Source organism: Chionomys nivalis, chromosome 7 (genome assembly GCF_950005125.1).
Source record: "Chionomys nivalis chromosome 7, mChiNiv1.1, whole genome shotgun sequence".
NCBI classification, from domain to species: domain Eukaryota; kingdom Metazoa; phylum Chordata; class Mammalia; order Rodentia; family Cricetidae; genus Chionomys; species Chionomys nivalis.
This window is the reverse complement of record NC_080092.1, coordinates 43,452,001-43,478,493: the sequence shown is the minus strand read 5'-3', so window position 1 is coordinate 43,478,493 and position 26,493 is coordinate 43,452,001. Positions and strand designations below refer to the sequence as shown.

General features: G+C 54.7%; 2 protein-coding genes across 3 annotated transcripts in view; one reads left to right on the top strand and one right to left on the bottom strand.

The window, feature by feature from the left end:
- Positions 1 to 26,493, top strand: part of Slc5a10 (solute carrier family 5 member 10) — a 50,836-nt gene that overhangs the window by 14,228 nt on the left and 10,115 nt on the right. For both annotated transcript variants that reach the window (XM_057774582.1, XM_057774581.1), the window contains one exon: positions 4,839 to 4,974. In XM_057774582.1, the coding sequence (XP_057630565.1) occupies positions 4,839 to 4,974 (136 nt within the window). The remainder of the gene's footprint in view (positions 1 to 4,838; positions 4,975 to 26,493) is intronic.
- Positions 8 to 26,324, bottom strand: Fam83g (family with sequence similarity 83 member G). The gene is made up of 6 exons (XM_057774580.1): positions 26,201 to 26,324; positions 25,287 to 25,892; positions 13,994 to 14,161; positions 7,486 to 7,610; positions 5,516 to 6,776; positions 8 to 414 (listed from the first exon to the last, which is right to left on the bottom strand). Exons 2-6 carry the CDS (start codon positions 25,809 to 25,811, stop codon positions 52 to 54), a joined length of 2,442 nt encoding a protein of 813 aa, XP_057630563.1. The 5' UTR covers positions 25,812 to 25,892; positions 26,201 to 26,324; the 3' UTR covers positions 8 to 51.

Genomic DNA, 26,493 nt, shown 5'->3' with positions numbered 1-26,493 from the left:
CCATCCCCCACCTGCTACCCTCTGGGGTGGGGTTGGGGTACAGTTCAGCTGCTAGGGTTCCTTATGGTCTCGGGCCCTGCGCTTAGAGTCCGACGGGGCCCACTGGCTGCCACCTGCCCTGGCCTTCAGGTGCTTTGACTGGGACAATTTTGAGTATGGGATTCCAAAGGGACTTGGATGTTCCTCAGTGGCCGTGAGGTCTGCTCGGAGGCGAGTGTTTCGGGTCGGCCTTGGACTCCCAGGATCTGGTAGCATTCGGGGTGCTGGGCCACTCTTGGGCTGCCAGTGGTGGGGGCCTGCTGTGGCTGGGCTTGCTTTCTTGGGAGAGCTCTGGGTGCCATCAGCAGCAGGCCGGTAACGGGGAGGCCCCGGGGTCCTTGAGGCAGTGCCCCCATGTCGGTGGAAGTGCTGGCCCTGGAGAGACAAAGGAGAGTGAGGTCTGGATGACATGGCAGAGGGGCAGAAGGACTCCGGTTGCATAGACCAGGCAGAGCCTGGCCTGCCTTTGCCACTCACCAGAGGGTTAACTACTTTTTCGTGCCTCAGTTTTCTCATCTGTACTATGGATGATTCTTCCCTTTGTGGTTTGTGCCCCCAGACCATCCATCTGCAAATAGGGTTAGATTACGGAGGGAGGGGCCAGAGGGGGTTGGTGGTGACAGTGCCTCCGTGTGAGCCTGCGTTTCTGATGAGAACTGAGGCAATTCTGACCTCTCCTGATTTTGAGCTCTGACGAGCCATTTCACTTCTCTGGACATAGGGACCTGTCCTGAAGGCTGTGGCAGCCATAGAGAAGTGGAGCAGGGGAGGGTCCTGGGATGGGCATAGGTCCACTGACCATTGGTGTCTAGAGTCCCACTCAAACTAAGCCCCCCATAGGATAAGTCAACCAGGCTACGGCTGGCAGCTAGGAGGGCTGTGACCGTTTACACAGAGTATCTTATGCACACACACCTGCCTCCCTGTGGGTCCCTCAGGGCCAGCCCCACTCACGGGCTGAATATCAAGGCCAGACACACCTGATGCACACCAAATGGAGAAACAGTTCACACAGATTTCCAGTGTGGGAACTCACACGGGCAGCCAGGGGACAGAGACACTGGGAGGCTAGGCCTTCGTTTCCCTTTAGTAACCGGTTGCTCTCCAGCAGGGCTGCTCTCCTGTGGGACCCCACATGCCTGAGGTTCCCACCTGGCCTTTACCTCCTGCCCAGGCCTTTCAGGTGGCTTGAAGCAGGCGGTACACTTTTCCTTTGAGGACTGATGGCCAACCCCAGAGGGAGTAGAGAGGCCCCTAATCCCTGCCATCTCTTGTTTCCCCTGACCAGGCAGGCCGGGCCCAGCCATACATCTCTGGGTAGAATGTCATTCGAAAGCATTTCCCATGAAGGCCAATGAGTCAGCATCTATCCTGCCCTCGTGGCTAGATGAGGGCAGATATGGAGCCCAAAAGGCCTAGAGAGGGTCACCAGGGATACAGAGGATGGTTCCTGCTAACCCAAGGTGGTCACATCACCAGTCATGCCTCCCTGGCCTCACCTTGGACTGGGTCTACTCCAGGATGCCAGGCCTTGGTATCCCAGACCCTGGGTCCCAGATGGCCCTCAGTGGCCTTGAGGGTCTGAATGAACTCTATCCTGCATGCTACAGGTCCACCCACAGTAGGTGACCATTTTGTAACCAATAGTGGGCTGGGCGTGGTAGCACACGCCTTTAAACTCACTGCTTGAGAGGCAGAGGCAGGCGGATCTTCTGTGAGTTCAAGGCCAGCCTGGTCTTTGTAGGAGTTCCTGGTCAACTAGGGTGACACAGTGAGACCCTGTCTTAAAAAAAACAGGAAGCAGGGCAATAGCAAATGAAGCACAGGCTCTGCCACACCACTGCCACTGCCCCTCCCAGGCTGTACTGTCCCTCATATGAAGCAGAAGGCTGCACAGAGGGAACACATCCTGCAGTCCTATAATCGCAGGCAGCTCCTGGATTTCTGCACCAGCAGCATCCTCTACCACAGCCATGGCTATGAAAGCAGTTAAGAACTTCAGGAAGTTTCTGGAGGCATCACAATCCCTGACTTCAAACTCTACTACAGAGCTACAGTACTGAAAACAGTCTGGTATTGGCATAAGAACACACAGGAGGACCAATGGAACCGAATAGAAGACCCGCATATCAATCCACACATCTTCCAACACCCGATCTTTGATAAAGAAGCAAAAAATATCAAATGGAAAAAAGAAAGCATATTTAACAAGTGATGCTGGCATAACTGGATATCAACATGTAGAAGAATGAAAATAGACCCATATCTATCACCATGCACAAAACTCAAGTCCAAATGGATCAAAGACCTCAACATAAAGCCAGCCACACTGAACCTCATAGAAGAGAAAGTGGGAAGTACACTTGAGCGCATTGGCACAGAGAATCACTTCCTAAATATAACCCCAGCAGCACAGACACTGAGAGAAACAATTAATAAATGGGACCTCCTGAAACTGAAAAGCTTCTCTAAAGCAAAGGACACAGTCAACAAGACAAAACAACAGCCTACAGAATGGGAAAAGATCCTCACTAACCCCACATCAGACAGAGGTCTGATCTCCAAAATATACAAAGAACTCAAGAAATTGGACACCAAAAGATCACATAATCCAATTTAAAAAAAAATGGAGTACAGACCTAAACAGAGCACTCTCAACAGAGGAATCTAAAATGGTTGACAGACATTTAAGGAAATGTTCAACTTCCTTAGTCATCAGAGAAATGCAAATCAAAACAACTCTGAAATTCCGTCTTATACCTGTCAGTATGGCCAAGATCAAAAACACTGATGGAACTTATGCTGGAGAGGTTGTGGGGAAAAGGGAACACTCCTGCATTGCTGGTGGGAACGCAAGCTGGTACAACCCTTTGGATGTCAGTGTGACGATTTCTCAGAAAATTAGGACCTTCCTCAAGACCCAGTAATACCACTTCTGGGTATATATCCAAAGGATGCTCAATTGTTCCACAAGGACATTTGCTCAACTATGTTCACAGAAGCTTTGTTTGTCATAGCCAGAACCTGGAAACAACCTAAATGCCCCTCAATTGAAGAATGGATAAGGAAAACGTGGTACATTTACACAATGGAGTACTACACAGCAGAAAAAAAATAACATTTTGAATTTTGCAGGAAAATGGATGGAGCTAGAAAACATTATTTTGAGTGAGGTAACCCAGACACAGAAAGACAATTTATCACATGTACTCACTCATAGGTGGTTTTTAAACATAAAGCAAAGAAAGTCAGCCTACAAACCACAATCCCAGAGAACTTAGACAACAATGCAGATGCTAAAAGAGACTTACATAGCTCTAATCTACATGGGAAGTAGAAAGTATAAAAAGACAAGATGTCCTCAGTAAATTGGGAGCATGGGGACCTTGGGGGAGGGTTGAAGGGGGAGGGGAGAGGCAGGGAGGGGAGCAGAGAAAAATGTAGAGCTCAATAAATATCAATAAAAATGTATATAAAAAAAGAACTTCAGGAAGTGCATAGCAGCCCAGGGTCCTAGAGAACCAGGCCCACCAAAGCGACCAGCTTCATCCTCGAAGCCATACTCGGCTAGGAGGCAGTTCCCATGTTCAGAGGTCAGGATGGTGAAGTGGCCAAGCCAGCGATGGGAGTGCAGGCCTCCCCAAAAGGAATGAATAAGCTGGGTAGTGGGGAGCACCCCGGACTGCTCCAATTTCGCGACAGCATCTGTCACAGTGCCAGCTGCTCAGGCTCAAATGTATCCTGCCAATCAAAGAGGAGCACACGCTACAGGCTCAGGGAAATGGGGGCTTCTCTCTCCTGACAGCTGGAATTTCAGGTCAGCGGAGGGCGAGGCTCCGTCAGGGCCTCCCTGAAACACCCCCACTGTACAGATAGGAATCAGGCCTGCAGGGAGACAGTGGGAGAAGAGGGACAGGGCCTGCTGCCCTGCACTGAGGGGTCAGTGTTAGCAGCCACACATGGGAAGGAAGCGAAGATGACAGCTTCTTCCTAGCTGTGAGTCACAGGCGCGGACACCGACAACACAGGAAAAGCACATTTCAGAGTTACACTCGTCCAAGCCTTCGAGCAAGCTGTGCCACCAGAACTCCCGCTCTAAACAATGACCCACACATGCCACAGTGCTGGCCCCACAAGCTGCCCAGAGCCCTGTGAACACTCCCAACCTCCTGCTTTTTCAGATCAAATTCAGATGTGCTCACATATGCCTTCATCCTATTTGGGAGACTGAGCCGGGGGGACTGTTGAGAGTTCAAGGACAGCACAGGCTACGGTGAAGTCCTAGTCATCCTGAGCTAGAGAAGACACTGTCTCAAAAACAGAAGGAAAAGAGGGGGAAAAGTTCTGACGAGCAGCCCACCCCCATTCTGCAGATCCAGAAACTGAGGCCGTCAGGATTTACCTAAGGATTGATCTGGCAACCATCATTACTACTGAGGTGCAAGCTTTCCCTCAGCCTAGGTCTAGGGCTCTGCCCCGTCATGTAGTCAATGCCAATTTCTGCTCCCAGGATTTATGTGAATGTCTGTTGTTTATGAGGGTCCAGGAGGTGGGGGGTCTTGGAGTCCAACACACCTGGGCCCCCTTTGGCTCTGACAGACACCAGGGGACCCATTTTGCCCTGCTGGATGGACAGGGAGACAGGTGAGTGCTCCTGTGCCGACACTCTGGCTGCTCATCTCAGGTGAGTCCAGGGGAAATCACACTGCGTCTACCGGTGTCACCTTACAAGGTCCACCAAGGAGTTGCTGACACAGTATCCCCGAGGCTGAGCCTCATTTCTTCCCCCTGTGCCCCAGGTCATCGTGCAACGGTCCCTGTCTGCCCGGAACCTGAACCATGCCAAAGCAGGCTCCATCCTAGCCAGTTACCTGAAGATGCTGCCCATGGGCCTGATGATCATGCCAGGCATGATCAGCCGAGCACTGTTCCCAGGTAGGATGGGCTCTGCGGCCACACCTTCAGTGGCAGGGCACCCAAGGCTCTAAAGATTTAGTCTACAAAAGCCACTAGGTGACAGAAGAGGGATCTGCTGGTTGCCCAACAAGGAAGAGGGAGGGACTTGTCCTTAGGAGCACAAAATAATCTACAGGAAGGTAGTTTAGATAAAGTCCAGAAGAGGAGTATTTCTGACTGTGTGACCCTGTAAGTATAAAGAAACATCTGTGACCACCCATGAGCCTTGTCTACAAACTAGGGACTGTACCTTCTACCTGGGAGGATGCATCAGACCCTGTGACTCTGAGTATGTGGAAATGTGTGCTTTTTAAAGTTGTTTTGGAGAAGATTCTAGGACTGAGAGAACCCAGCATAATAATGGCCAGCCACACGGCCCTGTGTGCCTCCACTTTTCCCCATTCATCATCTTTCTGTAACAGGGGTGTCATTGGAGCCAGGGACCCAATGGCCCAGGGCATGGGCATTTTGGGATCTTGGGGTGATTGCAGAAGACCTAGGGATGAGGGATCAGACTCACCTGAGCCTGCTTGTCCATAGGGCGCTGTGGTTGCATTCTTGATGTATCTACATCTTCTCTGCCCCGACCCTGGGCCCACAGGGGGCTGCCACTCAGGGGACCACTAAAGGTCCCTCGGGTTACATGAGGAGCACTCAGCTGTCGTCGGGGTGGGTGGCCTGGCCCATTGGCCATCTGCTCTGAGTGACGCCTCTGGAGAGGTACTGACCGCTCCCTCACTTCAAAGTACTCGTCTGACATGGACGAGGCCACTGAGGGCCGCCGGTGGCCAGGGCCAGAGCTGCCTGAGAGACTGTCCTGGTCGCTGAGGGTCACGTAGTCATCATCATCTTCCTCCTCCTCCGCATCCAGCCCATTGGGGAGTCCTGTCTCTAGGCCATCAGGGTCATCCTGGGTCACAGATAACTGTTGCTGTAGTGAGGCCTGGCTCTGGCGGGTTGTCATGGGTAGCCTGGGGTCTATCCCATTTGGGGGTGTCTCCTTTTTTGGGGTTTCTAGGGCCCAGCCAATATCACTACCATCCTGGACAAGAATATTTGCCACAGGAACTGTCCGGGGCTTAGGTACAGGGGCCTGTGGTTCAGGGTTCTCCTGAGGGAAGCCATTCTCAGCTGGGACCACACCCTGGGAGTCCCTGGGTGCTGGGGGAGGACAGGGGTCTGGGCAGGGACGGGCCTCCTGGCTCTGCTTCCATAGCTGGTGCTGGGTGCTGGCATGGGCCGTGTCACGGATCTTGATCCGGTTCATTTGGTTGGGCTGAGGGTTCCAGATGTTGGGATCAATAATGTTGATGTAGCCCAGGATGTCACTGCCAGGCTCTGGGTCCGGCTCCACCCACGTGGGCAAGTACTCAAACATGTTGGCCCTCTCCAGGTTGAGCAGCCCCGGGTGGACAGGTGGTAACAGTTCAGAGAGGTCCCCTGGGCGTTCAGCAACTGTGGGGCCCTGAAGCCCTGGGGACTTTGCAACCTCCTGTTTCTCAGAGGAAGTCTTGGCAATCTCATCCACACTCTTGGCCTTGACCAGTGCATACTTGGGGTTGACAAGCTTCTTGGCCATGGTGCCCGTGGGTACCAAGGGCACCACCGATGGTAGCACAATGGGATCTGGCTCTGGCTCCTTCTCCATGGGTATGTCCTTGAGGCTGACGCCTTGAGACATGAGGTACAGCTCCTGAAACTGCCGGTCAAACATCTCTACCACCTGACCAGACAGCACAGAGATCACATTCCGGTCCGTCCTTGCTGCTGACCATGTGAAGCTACAACATAAAGGCAAGGTAGGAAGTCAGGCACAGAATACACGTGTCTCCATGACGCCCTAGTACCCTGATTTAGTGAGAGTCCCTGGCCCCTGAGACAGGGGACATCTACAGTGTATACTCCAGCTGGGGTCTGTCAGACTGGCCACTGGGCCCTAGCATAACAACCTAAGTGGCACTGGGGTTGGGGCACAGCTGGGGAGCTCAAACCTAAGTCTGGGAGCCTATGTCTAGCTCTTCCCCAGCAAATTCCTGGGACTCGACTGGACTCATGAAGGCAGCATGAGGATGTCCACTGCAGCCTCAAGTAGCAAGAACTACCCAGCACAGTGGCCATCACTGATGTCTTTGCTGTCATCAATCCCAGAGTTACTGTGTCAAATCTGCCCTGCTTCATGATGATGCAGAACTGGCTCTGTCCTTGAAGATAGCTCTCAGAATGACTTCCAAGAGGGCTTGGGCAAATTCACCGTGACCTAGCCCACCCTACCCTTGGGCCAGTGACTGTGTGGGATGGAACAACAGCCTGCTTGGACAAAAGTCTTCCCTGCCTGTCTCTAGAGACTGTGGGTGGACCCAGGCCTGCACACAGCTCAGCAGTTTTGGGAGCAATGAACTGGAATAACCAGCATGTCACATGCAGGGATTAAGGGCAGAAACCAACTGGGATCCGGAGGCAGCTCCTCCCCACGTCCCAGAGGAGAATCACCTGTAGGAGCCACACACAGCCCGATCTCCATCCACAAACATGAACTTCTGGGCCAGGACACCCTTGAACTTGGTGGCTGACCGTGTGAAGAACTCTGTTCCCCCGCTGCTGCGTACCCTGAGATTCTGTTGGGAGACAGGGAGGCAGAATTAGATAACTAGAGGCGCTGCTTTCACAGGTGGAGGCGGCAGAGTGCCCGGAGCCTGGAGACAGTTGTGGGGAGTCAAGACCCGGAGTGAGGCGCAAGGTGTGGAGGGCAGTCTATCTGAACTGCTGGGCCAGGCACGGGCAATGGTGAAGCCGCTGCTGAATGCTGTGGGCCAGCATGTTCTCAGCGTGTCCCTAAGAGCATCCACACAGTAGCATGGGGCAAGATGAGACCTCGGTGGCAAGAACAATCTGGGAAATGCTGTTGTCCAGGGTGCTGTAGGGTCTTGAGTGGGAGGGTTAACTTTTAGAAAGGTCCTATGGACAGCTGGGTGGCGGGTGAGGGAGGGGAGTGGAAGCGGGCAGGGGCCACCCTAAGGACCCTGGGTCTTATACTCTGACACATCCACGGCCTTCTAGAATGACTGACCATGGGCGTCTTCCCCACCCTTGACATTCCATGTCACATCTGCTGGACTCCCTTACAGGCACTCGGAGAAAACTCTCTCTGGAGATGGCACGAGGCCTGGCTCCAGAGATGGTCTCATAAATGGTCATCTTCAGTCCCTATCACATGGCCTGGTTTAGAGCCAGCAGGGGAAGAGCCTGAGAGCCCAAAGGAGTTCACAGAGGCCCAGGGAGGACAGTCCTGACCAAAGAGAAAGTGGAACCAAAACTGCTGGCCTTTCCTTGGTCCTGAATACATAAAGGGCCTTTCTCTCTAGTATAGCATCTCCAGAACCATCCAGGACCTGGGTGCTACAAGAGCCAATGCTGGTACAGGTGGCCAGAGGTGAGGAAAACCTGACTGAAATCTAAGCATAAAGGGACTGCTGAGGCTACGGAGTAGAGCAACACGTAAGGGACCTAGGGCCCATCTGGCCTCCCAGAGCTTTCTGACTGGTCTACTTACATGCCTCCTGTGACGGAAGTCTCACTCCTGTCAGAGCTCTGGATTCAGACAATGGTTGGTGACAAAGTCTTTGTCAGACTCCACCGTGACTCGCCTGTCTGTTGGCTCACCCACTCAGCGGTTCCAGGTTATTAACTGCCCACATGTTCCTTTATTCACCGACCCCTGCTGAGGCCCCCAGTGCCAGACAAAGATGACAGCGACAAGGATGCTACTGTGGAGGTGGCAGTGAGGCAGATGAGTCAAAACAAGCACCTGGAGTGCCCAGAAGCAGAGGAGTGAATGGAGGCAGGGGCTGGGAGGCTCCTGGGAAAGGATGACGTGGGGCAAGGTAGGAGGGCAAGCACACCAGGGGAGGGATGCAGAGGCTGGGCAGTGGAAGAGCAGGCTGTCTGCACAGCTGGACTCGATTCTGGTGAAAGAGGCCCCACCTGCTTCTGCTGTGGGCAGCAGGAGCCGTGTACAGCTAAACCCGAATGGCAATGGGCATACGGAGGCAGAGAACAGGGAGGCTGGGGCATACAAGGGAGGTGGTCTGAGTGAGGGTGCCACCCACGGCAGTCTCCCGTCTAGTGCTTCCTATTCCCAGACTCCCATGGTGGCCCAGAGCACCATCCATAGAAGTCGACAGGGGTGGTCCCTGGGTGGGTCCCTAAATGATGTCCACCCAGCTGTGGGGCGAACAATTGTCGTCTTGTTGGGCCAGACACAGAAGGCAGATAAGCTGTTTGCAGGGCCAAGCTTACTCTGGCCCCGCCTGCCCACAGGCCTGCCCACAGCCAGCTCAGCAGGAAGCTGGCCAGGGCCCAGGACAATTAGTACTCGTGACTTTGTACCTAACACGCTGCACACTCAGGGACCAGAGGTTGGAACAAAGATCTTAGAGGCCTTCCCTGTCACCTGTGCCAACCACAGCCCAGCCCTGTGGCATCCTGTGGTCTCACTGTCCAACACTCTGTGTGCTGGGGCCATGGGCTCCACATAGGCAACCAGCCGGCACACTTCTCTTGCTGGTGTCTCTCTACTCAGAAAGTCATTACCTACATTTTGGGGTAACTCAGCCATGTGAGAGGCAGGCCTGGTTGTGTCACTCACCTGTTGTGTGATTCTAAGCAAGCCTCTGGCCCTCTCTGGGCTACCATTTCCCTGCCCGCATAGTGGAGATTGGCACTGAACCCATCGGCTCATCCACCACTGGGGCTGGGCAGCAGGCAGGGGCTTGCATCAGGCCCCCCGCCCTCTGCCTCCTGTTCCTGGTAGCCTCGCCCCACGGGCCTGGCCCAGATGAGGTAATGTCTCAGGTGTCTGGGCTCGCGTGAGCAGAGGTGGAGGAACCCACAAAGCTGCATTGTCTCAGGTCCTGGGGTGCCCCTAGTTGGGTACGGGCAGGTGGGGTGGAGGGTCCCGAGACTCTTTCAGACCTCCGTAAGGCACAGTGGAGTTGGGTGAAGCAGGGCAGGAGCAGAGATGAGTCAGGTTACTCTGGCCCAAAGTGCTTGTGGAGGACACAGGTTTACTATGTTGGTCTCCATTAAGCTGGCCTGGGCATTCTAGAATTCTAGTCTATGTGACTCCAGACATGGTGCCAGACACTGACTGGGCCTCTCCATGCCTCAGCTCCCTCACCTGCAGCATGCATCTAACTACCAGGGCCACCTGCAGCTTGAGGGCTTAGTGACCTGTAGGGAGTTGTAGAAGGGACTGAGTTCTCACCGGGACACACTGGGGTGCAAACTTGGCAGCAATCTGTGATAGCCTGGACTTTTCAGGGACACCAGAACTGTCAGACCCACTTGGTGGCTAGTCTAGAGGACTCAGCAAGGGAGGCCATGAATCGTCATCTTTCGATAGGATGTAGCAGATCACACTCCAGACCTTGGCAGGGTAAAGGCATCGGTCAGCCATACCTGGACCAGAGGAGGTGCAAGATGAGCTGGGGTGGGAGGCAGAGCTGTAGTTTACCCAGGTACAGACCTCTTATCTTGATCCGTGGACAGACGTGATATTCAACAGGAAGTCCCTTGTGATCTGGGGCTTAGACACATGTGAGCTTACCCAGCTCCAAGCCCTGGTGTTAGTGCTCTTGGTTGGTTCTTCCTCTAGAATGACTGACATGGTGGCTAAGTCACTGTTGGGCTGTGCTAACACTGATGCTTAATAACAGCCCTGCCTCTACCTACTTAGTGCCAACAGTACCTGATTCATGACCAGCCCAGTGAGGTGAGCCCCTTTGCTCAGATGCAAGCACTGGCATATATCCTTACCTGTCGGTGGCCCAGACCCAACCATAGGCGGTAGAACATGAGCTTACTCAAGAAGGGACAGGGGATGGGGTCCAGCCCACCTCCCCCTCTACTTGCCCCAATAATCCCAGCTGGAGCCTGGCAGGACACAGCTTGAGCCTCTCCTGTCCTTCTTTGGCCTTCTGGGCCCAGTCATGTATCCTCGCCATGTGCCTTCCCACGGCTGTCAGATGGCTGGTGTTTCCTCGCTTGTTGGCTGTGCAGTCAGCTCAGGTGGCTGCTGGTTTTTCCAGTTTGCCTGCACAGGTCAAGGAGCTTTCATATTGCTAGGTCTTTCACAGCTCTGGCCTGGCTCCCACTGGCTCATGGGTACCTCTCGGCACTAGGGTCACCCCCATATATAACCTAGTCACTGCCCTTGTCCTGTGACCCTGGGAAGTGATAAGGTCAAAAGGCTGGGTACTATTTTCAAGGCCCATTTCCCATGTGTGATGCAGGGGTTCATTTCCTTACTGCCTACGGGGCCAGCAGACTGTGGTGCCTGGAGCAGCTGGGACCCACACTTTGGAAGAGGCTATGTATGTCAGTCCCCTCCATATGGGGACTGAGAACAGGGTCAGCTGTGGCACTAACAACCACTGGCAAGAGAGGTGGCTCCTACCAGACTACTGTTTTGAGAAAATTAGTGTCGCTTGGCACTCAGAACAGATCTGAGGGGCGTTAGGAGCTTCGTCCCTCACCACACACAGCCAATGGATCCTCCATCTCACTCTGCCCACCACGGTCTCCTGCACTCTGCACAACAGCCTTGCTGGAGGGAAGGCATGAAGATGGGCCCATTTTCCACATGAGCAATGGAGGCCAGAACCAGTAACTACCTGACAGGGCATTTGGGGTCTTCCCAATCTGGTGCCTGATACCCCATGGTCAAAAATGTGACCCCAGCAGGGATACCTATAACTTGGGCCTACTGACTCTGGGGCAGGTTGGAGCAGAGTTGGGACAAGGCAGTGGGTGGCTGAGAGCAGCGTATGGTTTTCCAGTACAGGAAGTGCTACCGAAACAGGCCCATACCTAACCAGCCCACGGCAGGGAAGTTGTCCAGGAAGGCAGACTCTCCACACAGTGACACCTGGCAGGGCTGTGCCCAGAGGAACCTCTGACCACTTACTCAGGGCTATGGTGAGGCTGTTACAGTTGAGATAGGGTTATTGCTTGCCCATGACAATGTCTGCCTCCTAGGATCATGCCCTTTAGACCTGGTCACCTTCCCAGAGAGAAAGCCGAGAGAGTGGGACAGGACAGGCTACTGAATCCAGCAAGCTGCCCTCCTGCCCTGACGGTCCTGGGACAGCTGAAGGCTAATACTGGGATGGAGCAGACACCCATGGACCCTGTCCTGACCCTAGGCTGGCAGCCGCACACTTACGCAGCCTTAGTGTCTCTCAGTTACTCTCCTCTGGGAGCCAAGTCCCACAGTGGTCAGTGAGCAGAGAGTCAGTGTGGGCAGCACCAAAGAATTCTGGGAGACAGGTATGCACTCTCCTTGTCAAGCCAATTCCTTACTGATTTTTAGGCACGAGCCATACCTCCCCCTAGACCTCAGTTTCCCTATCTTTCTTGTGGGAGACTAGTCTGACCAGCTACAAGTGTCTGGGTTCAGATAACCCCATAAAGCCACAGGCAGAGCCTTATAACTATAAGGCCAAGTCCCACTGCTTCCCATGTCCTGAAGTTCAGAAAACACCAGACTGAGGAGCCATCAAGAATTCTCTACTAAGAGCCCTCAGGCACTGTGGAGCCGGGATGCCAAGCAGTCAGCCTGGGTGAGGACACCCCTTGGTACCTACAGGTCCCAACCCATTGTCTGCCTCTATTACCAGAGTGTGGGTCGAGTGGCATACATGCAAAGCACCGCCAGAGTGTGGCAAATGCATGGAGTGGGGACCTTCCTGGAGCTCTGGAGCTGCCACCCGCCCACAGCGCAGCCAAGTCCCAAGTCACCTTTTTCTGAACTTCCACACAATGGCTCTTTCTGGCATGAGCTGTCTGCTACCCCAGAGCCATTTCTAGATGCTAATTACATACCAGGCAGGTGTGAGGCTTGGGGTCAACCTACCTGGAGACCACATGAAGAAGTTCCTAAAATTAGAGACCGGTAGCACAGCAGAGAACTCACACCCACTTAAAAGGCTCTGTAGGGGGCCTTGACAAATGTTGACAAATTACAGGTTCCAAGCCCTGCCACTGTCACCAGCCCTGTGTGATGACCATCTGGAACCTGCATTCCAATCACAGGCCTCCAGCCTGGGGCACCTGGCCTTCATCTCTAGTTTATTGGCAGTGACATCAGGCAGCTGCTTTTACTGCTTCATCTGCAAAATGGGAATGACAGGTCCATGCCACTTGGGTTGTCAACGGGCTTAAATAAGCTAAACTATGGAAAGTGCCAGGACACTCACGCTATGAGAGCACCAGCTGCTGCTGCAGACCTGTCTATACTCGTGGCTCCATGCTGTACATAGGTGCTGCAACAGTCGAGCAAGCCACGAAATGCTAGGGGTCTCCGTGGGAGAGCCTGGCAACACTGATTTATCTACCCGTCAGAACAATGAACTCCTAGAGCTAGCGTGGTAGGCAACAAGATCTCAGACAGCAAAGCGAAGCTGAGAATCCAGGCATTGGCTTTCTCTCTCCCAACTCTGTTCCACTGTGCGTCTTTGCCCCAAAGATCTATTCTACTCTGGTTAGGCATCTCAAGTCCATGCCAGCCCTGACCCAGCACAGAGGTGTCTGAGCCAGATCCTAATGCCAGACAGTGGAACTGATGAGATCAATTTAGGGTTAGCACAGTGAAAGATTTCTTGGGGGGTTAGCGCTCTCAAGGTGAGGTATGAGCTGCCTGTGGAGGCCGTGAGCACACACCTGTCACCAGAGGTATGTAGGCAGACCAGACGGGAGACCTACGTGGAATGGGTAGCACAGGACCTGGCAGGCGCTCTGGCAGCTGGGTGAAGGCAGTAGAGCTGTGTTTATCTTATCTGACTGTTGGAGGTAGTGAATATCTTATCCCTCAGGGCATTCAAGTTGTGTGACCACCTGGCAGAAAGGCGCAGGGCGACTAAACTCTGGTATAAGGCACTGTCTTGTTGGCTGACTGAATGACTTCTGCCCTCGGTTGCACAACCAAGGCAAGACAGCTCACCTTGAGGTGTCCCAGGTGCATGCGGGCCCGCTCACACATGTGCAAGAAGTACTTGACGTTACTCTCATCCACAATGATGTACACAGCCACCTTCCTCTTGAAGCCAGCATCCAGCAGGTCCTTGAAGATATCCACATCAGTGAACATGTCCATGACCACAGCTATCACCTGAGCATGGGAAGAGAGTGTGGTTTACCCGCAGAGCAATGGGAACAACCGCCCTGCTGCTCCCAAGACACACGCCTGTGAAAACCCTGGCTCCAGTACTCCTCAAGGTGGATGGTGCAGGGAGGAGTGCAGACATGTCGGCAGGGTGCAGGAGGGTTGATGACCTAAGAGCAGGGGCAAGGTCTATGTTACAGTTCCACGTGTTCAGACTGGTCCTCCGGGCCTCCTTCATCAACAAGGTTGGGAGTCACTGATTGGTGCTGCCACCAAGCAAGGTCCAGGGAGGCCCTGAGCGTAGCCAGGGTCTCAGCTCAAGAACCTGTATTGGTGCCCTCCTGGGTAAGATTCACAATCAGCTACACATGCCCCTTTCCAATTCCTGGAGACAAACCAGATGTGGCCACAATGGGAAAGAGGTCAGCAGGTGGCATGGCCACTAATTTGAAACCCAATCCCGGGTTGCTGTGAACTTCAGCGGGATGCCTACCTGGATCACTGGATCAGATAGCACCCACATCAGCATGTGCTCTTCTTTTTTTTTAAAAAAAAATATTTATTTATTTATTTATTTATTTATTTATTTATTTATTTATTATATTATGCGTACAGCATTCCTTCCATGTGTGCCCACAAGCCAGAAGGGGGCACCAGGTCTCATTATAGATGGCTGTGAACCACCATGTGGTTGCTGGGAATTGAACTCAGGACCTCTGGAAGAGCAGTCAGTGCTCTTAACCACTGAGCCATCTCTCCAGCCCCAGCATGTGCTCTTCTTGTCACGTGCCAGCACCTACGTCCACTACAAGTGATCTCCACGCTCCTGAACTTGACTAAGGGTGGAACTCCAGAGGTCAAAGCATATCTACACCTGGCCGGCCCAGGCAACCACCTGCCTCAGTTTCCCACGAACCATAGGGCTGGAGCAGAACTCACAGTGCGGACCTGGTCCCCAGTAGAGCACGCTAATAGTTAGACCAGGGATGTTCCCAGCTCAGCTGCCAGCTCCCTGTGCTGCCCCTTCCCTTCTGGCTGACACACCTGGAGAACTGGGACAGAGGGGCTGGAAGCCACACAGAACTATTGGGGGCTAAGCTCATGAGCACAGCCAGCATCTTCCTTCAGTGAGATCAGTACACGCAGGGTGACAAAAGGCCACCTGGAACCTGCTGGGGACACGTCTGCACGCCCACAGTGAGCTCGCTAGGCTAGCCGCTGCAGGCCCATCTGGGCTCCTCCCAAGTCTCTGGCCCTGCTGATGCCTGCTGCTCATCTGGCACAAAAGTCCAAACTCCTCAGCAGGAGGAAGTTCTAGGCCTGCCCTGCAGTGACCTTGCAGAGTGGCCCTAAGTCAAACCCTTAAACAACTCCGGGCTCTTGTTTTCTCATCAGCAAAATAGGCTGCATTCATGAGAAGCAAGCACACTTGGGGCGATGCCTGTCAAAGACCCCAACCCAAGGGGGTCCTCAGGGATGCCCACATGCTGCCTTCTCCCCAGGCAGCCTTGCCTGCGATAGCCCCACTCCAACCTCTCAGGAACAGCAAGGTGAGATACCAGCACATAGCTGGGCAAACTGAGGCCGGTGAAGTCACGAGCCAAGCTGAAGCAGAGTAAATGCTACCCACTCCCAGATGTGCAGGGCTGTTGTCTGACCCTGTGGTCTCCAAGGCCTGAGAGTGCTTATCTGCTCAGAATGAAGGGGAAAAGGAGGCCAAGCCCTAGGGCGATCCCTGGATCTCCAGAGGAGAGCTACTCACCATGTCTTAGGGGCTGTCTAGTGGTAGAGCGGGCACAGGGCTACCCTGGCAGGGTAAGCTAGAGGACAATGTCAGCACTAGATGAGGAAGCACTTTCCTTTGCCGAGTGGGAGAAGTGAGATGAGACAGAGGACCTGAGAGCTTCTGCCCACCATGTGCTTATGTGCTTGCCAAAAGTCAGAGGCTGCTAGAAGAATCGACTCTATATGGCAGTATATATATATATATGGGGGGGGGGGAGGCTGCTGCTGCAGGGACCTCCTTGCCTAAGATCCCAAAGGCTGTAAGCCACTCTACCCATGATGCCCCCTTGGTTAGAGCACTCCTGAGAAGGCAAACAGCTTCATGTACTGCCCTGGAAAGAGGCCTGACCTGGCTGGCACACCGTGCCCTGGAGGTTCTCCAGCCCACTGCACCCCAGATCTGTCACGGCTGGTTTCAAGCTGTGGGCACCACAGCAGATTGAGATGTGCCCCAGCAGGACAGGGGACCTGATCCAGGAATCACAGGTTGCCAAGATGGACTTGTTGGGACCTATGCCCCAAGGTGGATTTCTGACAGGGTCCCATGGCTGGCTGGTCCTCTTTAGGTGTTGGATTCTATGCCTAGGATGGTGAAAGGAAGACTAATTAACTATCAGCTAATGCTGGAAGGGAGGACTGCCTGGTGCTCCTGGGATCTGAGGTGATGCTGGGGGAGGGGAGGACTGCCTGGTGCTCCTGGGATCTGAGGTGATGCTAGAGGGGAGGACTGCCTGGTGCTCCTGGGATCCGAAGTGATGTTGGAAGGGAGGACTGCCTGGTGCTCCTGGGATCCGGACTGTCTGGTGCTCCTGGGATCTGAGGTGATGCTGGAGGGGAGGACTGTCTGGTGTTCCTGGGATCTGAAGTGATGGAAGGGAGGACTGCCTGGTGCTCCTGGGATCTGAACTGATGCTGGAAGGGAGGACTGCCTGGTGCTTCTGGGATCTGAACTGATGCTGGAAGGGAGGACTGCCTGGTGCTCCTGGGATCTGAAGTGATGCTGGAAGGGAGGACTGCCTGGTGCTCCTGAGATCTGAGGTGATGCTGGGGGAGGGGAAGACTGCCTGGTGCTCCTGGGATCTGAGGTGATGCTGAGGGGGGACTTCCTGGTATTCCTGGGATCTGAGGTGATGCTGGGGAGGGGGACTGCCTGGTGTTCCTGGGATCTGAGGTGATGCTGGAAGGGAGGACTGCCTGGTGCTCCTGAGATCTGAGGTGATGCTGGGGGAGGGGAGGACTGCCTGGTATTCCTGGGATCTGAGGTGATGCTGGGGGGAGGGACTTCCTGGTATTCCTGGGATCTGAGGTGATGCTGGGGAGGGGGACTGCCTGGTGTTCCTGGGATCTGAGGTGATGCTGGGGGAGGACCATCTGGTGCTCCTGGGATCTGAGGTGATGCTGGGGGGAGGACTGCCTGGTGTTCCTGGGATCTGAGGTGATGTTGGAGGGGAGGACTGTCTGCTGCTCCTGGGATCTGAGGTGATGTTGGAGGGGAGGACTGTCTGGTGCTCCTGGGATCTGAGGTGATGCTGGAGGGGAGGACTATCTGGTGTTCCTGGGATCTGAGGTGATGTTGGAGGGGAGGACTATCTGGTGTTCCTGGGATCTGAGGTGATGTTGGAGGGGAGGACTGTCTGGTGTTCCTGGGATCTGAGGTGATGCCGGAGGGGAGGGCTGCCTGGTGCTCCTGAGATCTGAGGTGATGCTGGAAACAGGTGCTCACAGTGCTGTTATGTGAGGTAACACTAGGAGAAGGCTTCTTGTCACCGCCCAGAAATCTCACATCTTGGTCTGTCCATGGTCAGGCCACAAAGGTTCCCTGAGAAATCTTGGGACATGTTAGGATATACTGGCTTTGTAGATGGCAACATGGAGGCAGTCAGTGACAGAAGCTGAAACAAGTATGCCCTGCCTTGCACCCCTCCTCCCAGCCTGGGATGTCTGGGGTTCGCAGTTCCTGACACCAGCACCATTACCTCTAGGGTCCTTACAAATGCAGCAACCAGCAGTTTTCCCTCCCATTCACAGGAGAGGACACGGAAGCACTGTGCCTCAAGACCACCTAGTTACCTGTTTGGATGCGTAGCTCATCTGTGACACTGTGAGCTTATCAAGGGTGTCCTGTTCTGACTGGGCAGTTCTCAGGGAGTTTCCATCTATCAGAGAGACAGGCAGTGTGGTCCCAGAGCTTCTGCAGCATCCGAGGCCTGGTACTAGCCATCTCATGTCTTAGGTCCCCCAGTTCCCACATCTATGAAATGGGATGGTGGACCAGCTATCAAAGCCTGTCCTTTCCTTGCTGGCACCTGCCCACAGCCCAGCGGGGTCTGCATGGGCTGGCTGGAGCATCCTGCCAAGTCAACAGGGTCTGTGAAAGGACATTTTGGTAGCTGCTCTTCAAAGAATCTCATAGGCTCCAGCCTCGCCAGGTGCTGACACCAGCCCAGAGCTCCCAATACCCACAGCCGCTTCTTCCAGGCCCCTTGTGTCTCTAAGTCTCACCCAGTAGAGCAGTGTCCTCATGAGACAGTGGATGGACAGGTTTCCCCACAAGTGCCAGAGAGGAAGGGCAGGTGGGGCAACTGGCTGGTCTGAACATAATTGAAAACTACCGGGGTACTGGCCCAGCTTCTGACACACCTCTCCTGAGAATCCTGGTTCCTCTCCCCCAAAACATTCAGCCTTGAGCATTGATACATGCTGTCTCCAAGGCCATTTGCTGATTTTGCCCACATCTGGAGAGCTGTTCAGGGCCCCTCAAGCAGTCAGCTGGCAGTGGGATAGCTCACTCATGGAAGGAAACATCAAGTCTGGGAGGAGCCCCTAAGGGGCAGCTACAGTAATAGATGATCCTCATACAGGACCATGGGAAGCTCCTGTCTCCCAAGCTAGGGCAGAGGTTATCCTGATACATGGGGCCTGTGGACAGGCCACAAAAGGATGCTGCCTAGGTAGTGAGCAAGGAAGTCTTGAACCAAGTACGGACAAACCTCTGCCAAAGAGCCACATGTAAACAGCCTAGCTCCCTGTTCCAGTGCTCGTCAGTATAGCAGGCAAGCAGCACGGATGGCAGCATCTGTATTCCAGAAGTGGTAAAGCTGTCAGGGCTTGGTGTGCTCAGTGGGCCGATGGGCCTGCTTCTATCCTAAAGTCTATTCTGCACCGTTCCTATCAAGGTTTAGGTATGCTGAGGACTGGGTTCCACCCACAGCCTACACCCCACCCCCCAAAAAGTGTCTGATTCTAAGAAACTTCACTGCGTTCTACAGCAAAGCTCTAAAGTACTTTTTAAAAATACACACCAGAGCCTACAACAGAAAATCCACTGTTTCTGATATTCAATAGAGAATTACAATACAGACAAAGAAATGGGAAAACAAGACTCACTGAAGGGGCGGGGTGAGGCAGAGTGACCTTTAATTCCAGCACTCAGGAGGCTGAGGCAGGCAGATCTCTGTAAAGATTGAGAACAGCCTCATCTACAGAGTGAGTTCCAAGACAACCAGAACTATGGAGAGACCCTGCCAAAATAAATAAAGGTACAGAAGAATAAAAAAAAAAAAAAAACCTAACACAAAATGAAAATGTATACTGGGTGGCATGAATAGTAGGTCAGATATCATGGAAGACACAGCAGCACCAAGTACCCCGATGTCACACAGAGAAAGACTGAAGAAACAGCATGCTGTCAGCACCCCTGGCTAGCTTCAAGGACTTTGACAGACAGCTGGAGCCTCAGCTCACTGCAGGGGTGGAGTGGGAGTGGGAGAGCGATGAGAAACACACGTGACCAAATAACTACTCAACTGTACTTCTTCACTTGATAAAAATGGAAGTGCACAGACTCAGTGACGCACACAGAAGAGACGGGAGGAAAACTGCTAAAGCACAGAAAACCAATCACTCAAAACCAGCAAGATGGGAGCTAAAGAAAAGCCAGAAGGAAAACAGATCATTGCATATGGAGGAACTGAGCCAAGCCGACATCCTACCAGTCAGCAAGAAGAGGCAGCGCACGAAGTCTTTTGAGCGCCAAATGAAAACAAACCGTCCAACTAGAAGTAGATGATGAGGGAAAATAACTTTCAAAACCGAAGCTAACATAAGGACGGACGCACAAAGCCTCAAGATTTCGTTCCTGGCAGGCCGTGCACTGCAGCAATCACCCCCCTGTGTAGATAAGAAACTGAGGCTGGGGACTGCAGCCAACTCCATGGTGGGAGCCCAGACGTTCCCTCTCTCCATCAATGAAGAGGATGGAGACGGAAGAACGGTTTTCCTGCCCTATCTTGTGTTCTAGTAGTGCAGCGGAACTCTTCTTGGAGTGGAGAGGTCTGAGCCAAGCCACAGGACGAATAAATAGCAGGTCACCAGCATTCACATGTAGGGAACCAGAGAGTGTTGCACTTCCCAGAGACGCAGTGACAGCCCAGGGTCGCATTCTCCCACTGTCAGAATCATGTATCTTTCCTAGCTCTGACTCCATGCCACCATCTCCCAGAGCCCACCTTATCCTGAAATACACCTGCCTCAACCTGTCCAGTCCTGCCCTGCCCTGCCTTGCCTTCCTGGGTCCTTTCCCACTTCAAGACTCAGTTTCTCTACCTGCTACAGTGCTATGAAGATAGGATGGACCTCCAAGTACCCCCCTCTCCAGACCGGAAGCCAGCTGCTGCTTGGGAACATGCCACCTATTAGAAGGAAGACTCATTAAAACCAATTAGAGGAGGGCTGCGGCCAGCAAGTCACAGACAAGAAGCCATGCTGGTCACTCCACAAGCTCTGTTCAGGGGCTCCCTGCACCCCAGGAAGACCAGGCTTCTCTCCATCCCTGGGGCTCAGTGAGGCTGGAAATAGGGCTGTAGAGCCATGGAGGTGACATTGACAAGACTGCCCTGAGTGGCTCTTGGTGAATATGAAGATAGAGGGAGTGAAGGAAGAGACCTGGCTGCACTGGGCACAGCACGGCACCACCTCCCATGGGACCACAACACGCTGAGGGACAACTCATGCTCTCCTGTGGTCATTTAAACCTCACCTAGACTTTGACAAGCAAGTGTCAGTCTTACTGAGATTGACCCAGGGCAAAAGTGAAGAACTCTCAGGAGTTGCCAGAGACAAGACAGAACTGGGCTTGGACCTGAGCCTGCCTGACACTGAAGCCACTGATGGTCCTCCCCACCATCCCACATGGCATGTACCCTGGAAGGTACCAGCCTATTTGGGGTCTGTCCAGTGGGGTCAGCTGTGAACCCTAGTAGTGGTCAAGTGGCAGGCAATCTAGGGCCTCTCTCAGTTCATGGGGTGACCTTCAGTTTCACCATGGAACCCAGTCCAGGCCCAGCCATACCAAAGACCCAAAGCTCCATTCCACTCTGTGCTTTGGTCTCATCTGTGATGTAAGCAGGCGGCAGGGTCCCATTGGAATAGCAGAAGGGCTCCTTCCGGGCAGAGCACATCTCAACTCTCCATTAAGATGCAGGTACCTGCCGTGGGGTGGGGAGCCTTGGAGAAGTCTGGAGCCAACACCTGGGATTATGCTATCTGATGGCTCCCACCCCAAAAGGTGCGGCCTGGCCCAAGGCGGGAGCTGCCACAGCAGGCAGAAGGCAGCTCCTGGCCCATAGAAGCCTCTGTGTTGGGGGCTATTTTGGTGCAGTCATGTGCCACCGAATAAATAGGACACATCCTGAGGCATACACTGTCAGATGCTGTCTGCAGACGTAGGTATGCTCACAAACTTGGACAGAAGGGCAACACTAGATGGCATTCGTGCCCTTACAATACTGTGGAAGGCACGCAGGCCAACGCTGACTGAACCTTTACGATGTGGTGTGCAGCTAGCCTGTGGTGCTGAGGGATATGGTCTCCAGGGGGGCTGGGCATAGCTGTGGCTCCGCATTTCAGCCTTCCTCTACCTCTGGCAGCCCAGTGTCTAGGGCTCAGGAGCCTGTGAACATGCTTTCACTGCCCCGAGCCAAGCAGCTCGGGAACAGGGCCTACAGCCCAGATCCTCCAGTCCACAGTTCTGAGCCACCAAACCTTGGGTTCCTTCTGGGGACAATGGAGACAACACCTACTTTATGGAGCTGCGGCAAGGACTACACAGAGCAGGTAAAGTGCCTGTCAGCACTTGGCATATAGTTGGTATTTAATAAATGCCTCATTAAGCTGCCTTTATTCTCCTGGAGCCAAAATGCAGGCCAGGACTCCAGAGTGTGAAGGCAGGGACCTGACAGGAAGATGTGAGGTCAATCGGGCATCATGGAACTTGGTTCCACTTTTTTCCTGCTGTGTGGCCCTGGGCAGGAACACAACTTCTCTGGACCTCCACACTTAAGCCCTGGCTGGAAGACATAAATCTGGGCCTAGCTGAGGGCCAGCTCCTACACCTCAGCTTCCTTCTGTGTCCTCCACAGTAACTTGGAAAAGCTCTAACTCACGATGTCCCTGGACTGGTAAGGGGATCTAGGAGTCAGTCCTTGTTGGGGTGGGCGCTGGGATCTACTGGAAAATCCTGAGGCCCAACCCCCCCCCCCAGGCCTCACCCTCTGGAGGCCACACTTGTTCTCATCCCTCCCAGGCGTGATGCTACAGGCCTCTGGTATGCGGTTGGAGCCCAGGGGAGGTTCCTCCCAGCCTAAGGGTGGAAGAGGGGTGAGGGAAGGTAGGCAGGGGCTGCCTCAGAGGGGAGCTCACTGCCAATGGACAGCAGAGCATATAAGCTCACAGACACACAGCCAAAAGAGCATGATGTGGGGGACCCCACTGTTCTCTGTTCCCTGTTCCAGATGAGTTTAGGTCCTGCAGGTGACGGCAGGACTAAGGGGACCCTCCAGTCTTCAATGCCTGTACCCACTTCACAGACAGAGTGATCGGGGGTGAGGGAGGAGCCGGGGCTGGTCCAGTCTCATAGGGAGGCAGCACCAGGGTCTGCTCCCACACTCCAGGCCCTTCCTAGATCAAACCATTTCGGTCTTCAGGGAAGGGAGGATGCAGCAGAGTAATCCTGACAGGAACATGGCCACTCAGGTGGCTGAGGTGGCGTGAGCTGAGTGTGTGCTGTGTCATTTCCTTGCCCCAGGGTCTGTCAGTTGTGCTGACTACTGGCAGGGTGACTCAATGCCAGCAGCCATGCTGCAGAAGTCCCCATGGAAAAGGGCTAGTCAGCATCCCAACCTCCATCCCAACCCTAGGAGGCTGGGGTTTCCCTAGCACTGGCATAGGGTGAAAAGGGGAGGTGGGCAAGAGGTGACTCATGGCAACAGATAAGATAGAAGCATTCCTAGAGGGAGGAGCAAGGAGAGGGCGGGCAAAGCGCTCCGTCAGCACTCACTGGCGTCTGGGCCTGCCCCAGGAGGCTGGGAAGCAGCAGTTAGGAGGTAAAGACTCAGGCCACCTAGGTCAGCTGCCTCTCTCAGGTCCTGCTGGCCACTGTTCTACCAGGCCAGGCTAGGTTCTGGAGTACAACAGGACTAAGTGACCTTGGACAGAGACGCCCAACCAGTCTGGCCTCAGTTTCTACCGTGTGAAAAAAGAGGCAGATAGCACAGCACTACCTGAGATTATAAAGTGCTCACACTCCGCTGAAGCTATTATTACAGCCTCCCCACGTATTGTGTGGGCCACAGAGCAGAGGTGGAGGAACAGGGACGCACACGGGCCCACAAGGGAGAGGCCTGGCTCAAAACTGCACAGCAGGGCTGTGAACAAATCCTTGATCTCTGTAAGATGAGCAAGGCCGCTGTCAATTCTCAGGACCCTCAGGGACTCCTGCTATGGGGAACAGGCTCCAAGTGTAGGGAATTGAGGGCAATGCCTCTCCTTGATAGGCAGTAGGAGGTCACCCACTACAGTGCCACAGAAATGGGGCTCACTAGGATCAATGTCTTCCTGGCTCTCACCCTCGACAGGTGTCAATAACCTTGGAGAAGTGGGACAGGATGAATATGAAGCTATAGGTTTGTAGGGATAGAGACATCTCTGTTGTGGTCACAAGGATGTGGACAGAAAACCCTAAGGGTACAATTTGGCCCCAGGCACCCCTATCTGCCCCTATCACTGGCTGGCTCTATGTCATTCTGTCTGTAAGATTAGAGCCTGTGGCTGTTCCCAGGCCAAGCTGGAAAGGGCAGCTGCCTCCTACCTGCCGTGAGAGCGCTGGCACAGTAGGTCGGGCTCCATTCAGGGTCTTTATTCCTCCTCTCAAGGGACTGGAGTCACAAGTGGGAGTCACCCCAGGCCCTTTTAGGGGCAACAGATTCCCAACTATTGCCAGGTGTCCAGAGGATTATCCAGTCCTTCCTCATTCCCGCCACCCAATACTCCACCATCACAATGGCCAGAGAGGCGGTTTGTGCCTACAGAGTAGAAACCCTCAGCTAGTGGTGCTATGGACAGAGAGCCTCCAGCTGCTGGAAAACAGCCAGACCACCGGCTACTGACCCACTTCTGGTCTCTCTGCCCAGGAGCTCCCCAGGCCCTGTCAGCCAGGACAGTCTCCAGAGTGAGCATCTGGCCTTGTACGCTGACTGCTCCATTCTGGACCAGAACAGTGAAGCGGGTCTGACCCAGCCAGGAACCCTCTCACTGCTACCAGACTTGCTCCAGACAGAACACAGTTTGCAATGCCTTAACCTGTCCAATCAGGCACGCCTCCACTCACAGTCCCCGCCACCCAGTTATGGTTTGGCTGTGTGGTCAAGCCGTGTACACTGTTTCTCAAGATGTGTGTCAGTGTGTCAGTGTGGCGCAGCCACCCATAGCCAGGGCACTGTACAGCCCAGTGGTGTCAGGCAATCCAGATGAGGCCTGAGAAGTCTCCCGATGACACGCCACAACCCAAGCAGACACTGTCACCTCTCCCACAGGTGAGAACTCGTGGAACCCCATTCATTCAGACACCCTGGACTGGACAGCAGCTGCTCCTGCCCCTCGTAAAAGGGCTCAGTGAAGCCGAGCAGCTGGCGGCCAGACACTCAGCACAGCTAGGAGGAAGCAGGCAGATTTTCTCGGGACCCCAGACCAGTCTCTCCCGTAGACCCCTTCTAGCAAGCTCATGTGTGTGTGTGAACTTCTATCTTCTAACAGATCTGAGGCGAGGCAAGGGAGAGTGGGTGAGAGAGAAAGCCCAGAGTCCTCCCACCCCACTCCTGCAATGCATTCGAGGGGTTCAGAAACCCTTCAGCCGGACACAGACGCCCTTTGAGCCCAGTGCCACCTGCTAGAGATGGGCATTCGGCTGCCGCCCGCAGGAAGTGGCAACCAAGAGGTCAGTCAGCGGTCCCCCGAGCCGTCGGGGTTCCCATGCATGCTGGGTGAACCGGGTCCCGCCTTGGCGCCTCACCTTCTGCGCCTGGCTGATCATCTTGCGCACCACTTCCTTGATGTGCGGCTGTCCGTCGATGGGTGGCTGCATGTAGACGCTGGCCCGGGTGACACCCCTGTAGGCGATGGTGTCAGGCCAGCCCAGGTCCAGCTGCGGGATGGAGCGGTCCGACTTCTGGGGCCAGTACTCCAGCGAGGGCTGCGGCTCGGCCGTGGCTGGGGGTCCTCCCGCCGCGCTGGCATCCTCGCTGGCATCCGCGCCGCCGTTGTCCTGGGGCTCGGGGCGGCGGCCCGAGCCCCGCGGGTCCTCGGAGCCCGGGTCGTACACCTCGATGGCCTCCACGATGCGCGCGAGCTCCAGCTCCGACAGAAAGTCGCGGATGTTCTCGCGCTTCAGCACCTCGTAGAAGGCATCGCGACCGCGGGCCACCAGGGCCTCCAGGGCCAGACGCTGCTCCTCGCTGTAGAAGAACTCGGGCTTCGACTCGCTGGAGCGCCAGTTCACGTGGTTGTCGTCCAGACACTGCACCTGGGAGAAGGCCATGACGGCCCTCGCTGTGGGAACGCCGCCCGACGGGCACCGCGCTCTCAAGCTTCACGGCCGCAGCGCCTCTGCGAACCGCACCTGGGGGAACCAGCAGAAGACCGGGGACCGGGTCAGAGGGCGGGTGTGGGCGGGGGAGAGCGGCATGGGCGGGGCGAGGTCGTGGGGGCGGGGCTGGTGGGCGGGGCGTGGGAAGGGAGCCGACTGTCCAGGGCCGAGGTTCGCCTCTTGGGATCCGCCTGAGGTTCGCGGAGCCCTGGGAATAAGCTGGGGCTGCCGAGGAACCCCGCCCCAGTCTGGAGTAAGAGCAGGGGCGCCAAGTCCGATCTGGGCTTCGGGAAGGGAGGCTCGCAAACCCGGAGGCCTGCCCGAAGGAGGGAATCGCTTACCGGGCAGGTGCGCCGTGCAGAGCTGGCGACCCCAGGAACCACAGGCGCTGGTAGTGGCAGCGGGCTGGACGGCCGGTGACTAAGGGCGGTCCCTCCCAGGCCCTCCGCCCTCACCTGGGGTCACGTGCGGCCCTGAGGGCGGGGCCGGAAGCTGATTCATCTCCCACAGACAGAGCAAGGCTGGACAGTTTGCTGCCTCCGGCCGCACAGAAACCTTCCTCCTCCCCCAGTTTTGCTGGCGATCCTGATTCAGCCCTGGCCCAGTTTTGTCTTCTCGCAGGTGGGATGCTCAG

Coding starts and splice junctions, on each gene's coding strand:
- Fam83g (XM_057774580.1), bottom strand. CDS start 25,811: ATGGCCTTCTCCCAGGTGCAGTGTCTGGACGACAACCACGTGAACTGG. Junction 14,162..25,286: donor TGATCAGCCAGGCGCAGAAG/GTGAGGCGCCAA, acceptor TCCCATGCTCAG/GTGATAGCTGTGGTCATGGA. Junction 7,611..13,993: donor TGCACCTGGGACACCTCAAG/GTGAGCTGTCTT, acceptor GTCTCCCAACAG/AATCTCAGGGTACGCAGCAG.